General features: G+C 37.8%; 1 protein-coding gene across 1 annotated transcript; it reads right to left on the bottom strand.

Annotated features, from left to right (window-relative positions):
- Positions 1-1537: 1537 nt before the first annotated feature.
- LOC18016397 (endoglucanase 25) lies at positions 1538-4472 on the bottom strand. Its single transcript, XM_006402183.2, has 6 exons — positions 4100-4472; positions 3640-3947; positions 3088-3552; positions 2868-3003; positions 2597-2769; positions 1538-2278 (listed from the first exon to the last, which is right to left on the bottom strand). The coding sequence occupies exons 1-6, from the start codon at positions 4470-4472 to the stop codon at positions 1871-1873; spliced, it is 1863 nt and encodes a 620-aa protein (XP_006402246.1). The 3' UTR covers positions 1538-1870.
- Positions 4473-4761: the final 289 nt, after the last annotated feature.

Raw genomic sequence — 4761 nt, 5'->3', positions numbered from 1 at the left:
GATTAGTCTTTTTTGAACCAGAGGTCTAGCCGATATAATGCTTTCAAAGATTTTATAACTCTATATACTTTCAAAGCTGGTATCCAAGAATAATTTCCTGAAACTATCTTTATGATCATTTTTCAATCAACTCTTTTCTCTTCTTCAGAGAAAACTTAGGGAGAACTTTTCTTTAGTTCCTTGTGAACAATTCGATTGTTTGGTGAGTAATATTCAACCGATCATTCTTGTCTCGACTTGGTATGTCATATTCAAGGAGATAAGTTGGTTAAACAGAAGCTATTCCGCAATTTCTGTGTGATTTTTCGATCCACCCTTTCTTTACCTGAGTCTCACAATTCATTTGAAAATATCTATCTATTTTACCATCTTCTAAGTGCTAATTCAGAGAGAATCATATTAATATGTATGACGTTGAGAGAGAAGTATTTTTGAATTTTTTTTTTATCGAATTGATTTGAGAGAGATCTTAAAATATTGCAAATATGTAACATATTGCAAATAAGTCTCTCACCATTAAAAAGAATAATTTAAAAATAAATAAAAAAAAGAATGAGATGAGTGTCTCATTTGAAAAACTTTGAGAGAATCATTAGACTCTTGACCTATATATTTTTCGATTATTGATTCAATTTCTTTAAAAGCTAAATTCTATTATAATTAGGAGTGGGCATAAAATTGAACCAAACCGAAACAACCGAACTTAAACCAAACTGAATCGGTCCATTTTTAATATATAATCCGTTTGGTTGAAGTTTTTCATAACCCGAACGGTTCGGTTTAGTTTAGTTTTAAACCAAACCAAACCAAGAAATTAATATACTTATTTTATTTAGTTTATTAGTTCATTCATAATATTAGTCTTCTGAAATATGGTGAAATGTGAAATTTTACCTAAACCAACATACCATTTTTTTGTCAAACTGATTTTTTAAAAACTGAACTAAAAGCAAACCGAACTAAACTAAACTGAATTTAAACCGAACCAAACTTATTTTAATTGAATTTGGTTAAAATTTTATTAAACTTAAATTAACCAAACCGAACCAAATTCAAACGGAACCCCTAATTACAATATTAATATTATTTTGATGAGACACTCATTTTTAGTAGTATCTCACCATTGCAGATGGTTTTAGGAACATCAATATGATTGATCTTACATCCTACTTTGATGTAATGATGATGAACTGTATCGGTCATGTGTACGATAATTCAGTATTAATGGGTAGCGAGTATCCTACTTGGGATCTTTAGGAGAGGATGAAGTATTGAGTTCAGTGTGGTGGAGATTATGGACTGGGGTCCTTAGCCAGTATCGTTATTCGTCGGTCCTCCCCAGATTTGGGAGGCGATAGGTCTGATAGTGTAAGTGCCGACGAGTAGTCATTATAAAGACTGTTCGAAATTAAAGAAAGAAGAGAATTTTCAGAAGCTCTTATTATAAAAACTAATTCATAGTAAAAACACAACAAAACTCTAGATCCCCATTTAGGCTATTCCTGATCTCAGCAAAAGAGCATAATGCAACTGAGAGTTGGAACCTTTAAAGTTTAAGACGTTCATTCAATTGTTTTTCAAAGAATACAAGTTGGTATCAAACATATACAGAGTAAAACGCATAGATATATGTTATATCTCACAAGAACAAAAGAGCAACCAAAAAAAGAAAAGAACAAATGCTCGTGCTAAGCTACCCACACAGGGTTTGTATCTAGTAAAGCCAAAGAAATCCTTAGTAGTTGATTATGGTTGACTCATGTGTTTAGCGAAGCCCACATCTAATCTTCTGGTCTTATACCCCAAATCCCTACCTCATTCAGTTTTTTCTTTTGGCAGCAGCGACATAATCACACAGATCTAAGCTTTCTCAAGGTCTCCATGGTGCTGGTGGTGGCGGCGGAGTTGGGAACAAAGGAGGAACAGCTGAAAAAATAGTGTTTTTGTCTATAGTACGGGAGGCGTCTTCTTCACCCGACAAAGCCACGAGAGCTGCGACCAAACCAGCATTTCCAGCAAGAGTCGGTTCAGTGTAGTTGTAGTTCATACGGACATCGCGGAACCCGTCACGCTTGTCAGGACCAGCAACCATGGCTCCTTCAATGGTGTTCGGGTTTGGTTTCTTGCTGTCTCTCCATTTCCATCCTCCTTTGCAGTTATATTTCACTTTGTTCTTGGGAATCGAAGCTCCTCTGTGATGCACGCGTTTAGGGTATTTTTGGCCAAAACCCACCAGATAACTCATATTCCGAGGGTTTTTACCGAGTATGTAATCAACCTGTGAAAAAACAGCTAAGCTGAGTAAAGTCCAATTCGGGTTTTTATCACTACTAGCATTACTAAAAATCAATCATCAAATCTAACAAGACTTTTGTATTTATGACAAAAAAACTACGTTTCTACAATTTCTTTTATTATTAAACTTAATATTCTAATACAAAATGGATAGAATCAAAAATATTTGTATGAATAATGCTAGTGTTGATAAATGGCTTTTGAGGTGATAATCTGTGTCGCATAGTATCATTTTGGATATTTCCCATTACTATATCAGAGATTACCAATTGTGTAAAGATAGAAACCCAAGACGCATTACCTGAGTTCTCGCAAACTCGCGTAGGACATTGGTTGAATAGAAATTAGGTCCACAGTTCCATCCAGGAGTATCAGCAGCATCCAGATAATCACTGTACAGTGTCGCTAAGAAAGCTGCATTAGCAGCATACTGCAGAGGCTGTGGGTCTCCATGATTCAGCTGTATCAAACCTCCTGCAAATATACCAAAACTTACATGTTTAGATTACCAAAACAAGAACAGGCTCAACAATTGGAGTTTATATTAAAGCCAAACATGGCTGATAACTCACCCCTGGTTCTGTTAAATTTGTTGAAATAAGGTAAGTATGAGCACATGACTATGTTGGTCTGATTGTGAAAGGTGCTTAGAATTTCTTCATATGGATATCCAGGACTCAAAAACAACCTCAATCGAGTCAACAGCAACTGAAAAGCACAGGGATACATAATCGTTAAGAGAACATGAACATATAAGAAACATAAACATAGCAAGTTCTCTAGTAGACTGACCTGAACACCAGCAAGCTTGTTGTCCCAGCTAAACACACCATAGAAAGGGCCACCCCAAAAGGCACCAGCGTGCTTGGCCATAGTGGGTTTGGTGATTAGATCGAGATAGGATACGTTTCCCGTAGCATAGTACATCCAAGCACCGCCCCAAATAAACTCATCCCAATACATGCTTGAATTATAGAACTTAGCTGCTTCCGCAGTGCCTGCACTGTATCTACCTCTCCGAGTCCTTCCAAACTGATACGCCGTCTTAGCACCATGGACAAGCTTTTTAGAATACTCTCTGTTGTCCTTGAAAACAATAGATGCTGAAGCCAGAGCAGCTGCCATCTCTGCAGCGAGATCCGAGCAGGCGCCATTACACGTAGTCACAGGCCTTTTATAATCCATATCCTCAGGCCGCATCCAACAGTAATGATCATTAGGAACCGTACTTCCTTCGTCGGTATTTCCAGACCCGACCTATGTTAAATGGATGAAACAAACAAGTCAAAACAAAACACATCAAAGAAAGCTAAGATCTTCGATACAAGATAATCAAATTATTACCTGCGCCACCATATCATTGATTGAATCAGCAGTACTATTGAAGGTCTTGAGAAAGTAATCAGTTCCCCATTTGATGAGTTCTTTAACATGGACAAGTTCACCTGCGGCTTCGTATTTGTGGCTGTATTCAATCACACTCCAGCTCAACATAGTCATAGCATAAGCCATGGGGAAATTGAACTTGATAGTATCTCCCGCATCATAATAACCTCCAACCAAATCTTTGTAGAAGCTTGCATCACCTTTCCCATCTTGAAGACCAGAATTACCTCTCCATGACACGTTATTGTGCCTCGGCAATTTCCCAGCTGCATCATCGAAAATGAAAAATTAGACTTTCTATAAATCTATCTTTAAAACTACATCAAATCCAAATTTTCATTATTAGATAAGGTCAGATCTTGAAGACTGATTAGCAAAAAAGCTAGAAATCTCGAATCAAAGTATAGTCGGGACTTACATTTCTGAGCATTGAAGAACTTAAGGGCTTTGTGGAGAGCGAGTGTGTAATTATCCGGCGGCGGGTTTTTGTGGTGGTTGCGGGGAACAGTTTTAACAATCAAGGTGATAAATCCGGCGAGTAAAGCGGCGGCGACGATAGTACCGACAGTCCAGACGAAGATCTTGCGGCTAACGATTATACAGCCGAGATCGACATACTTCTTCTTCTTCTGCTCCGTTGGACCAAGAAGCCAGCTCTGCTGCGTCTCATCTAGAGGCCGTGAAAGAGCCGCACGGTCGAGATCGTTCAAATTCCGACTACGATCGTCGTCGGTGGCGGAGTCAGTGGCGTGGATCTCGAGCGGACCTCCCCATGGATCCCGGCCGTACATGGTACAAGATGAAGTAGAAGAGACGAGTGAATCAGCGCTTTAGAATCAGATCTGTGGAAAATGGAGGAAGAGAGAAAAGAGATTTTAGTTGTAATGTGAGAGGAAATGTGAGAGGAAATGTGACGAAGCTTAAGTTTTAGTCAAATAATGGACGGAAACACCATGTGGTTTCGATTCTTTCTCTTCTTCTTTTTATTTTTCTTTTTTTGTCTCAGTTCAATTATTATATTGTTATTTTTTATTTTCTTATTAGTATAGTTTGTCGGTTTTCTACATGTTACGTTACAGC

The sequence above is a fragment of the Eutrema salsugineum genome, unplaced genomic scaffold (assembly GCF_000478725.1).
Source record: "Eutrema salsugineum unplaced genomic scaffold, Eutsalg1_0 scaffold_2, whole genome shotgun sequence".
In the NCBI taxonomy this organism is placed as follows: Eukaryota; Viridiplantae; Streptophyta; class Magnoliopsida; order Brassicales; family Brassicaceae; genus Eutrema; species Eutrema salsugineum.
Note: the sequence above shows the minus strand (reverse complement) of the source record. Positions and strands in the feature narration are given on the sequence as shown.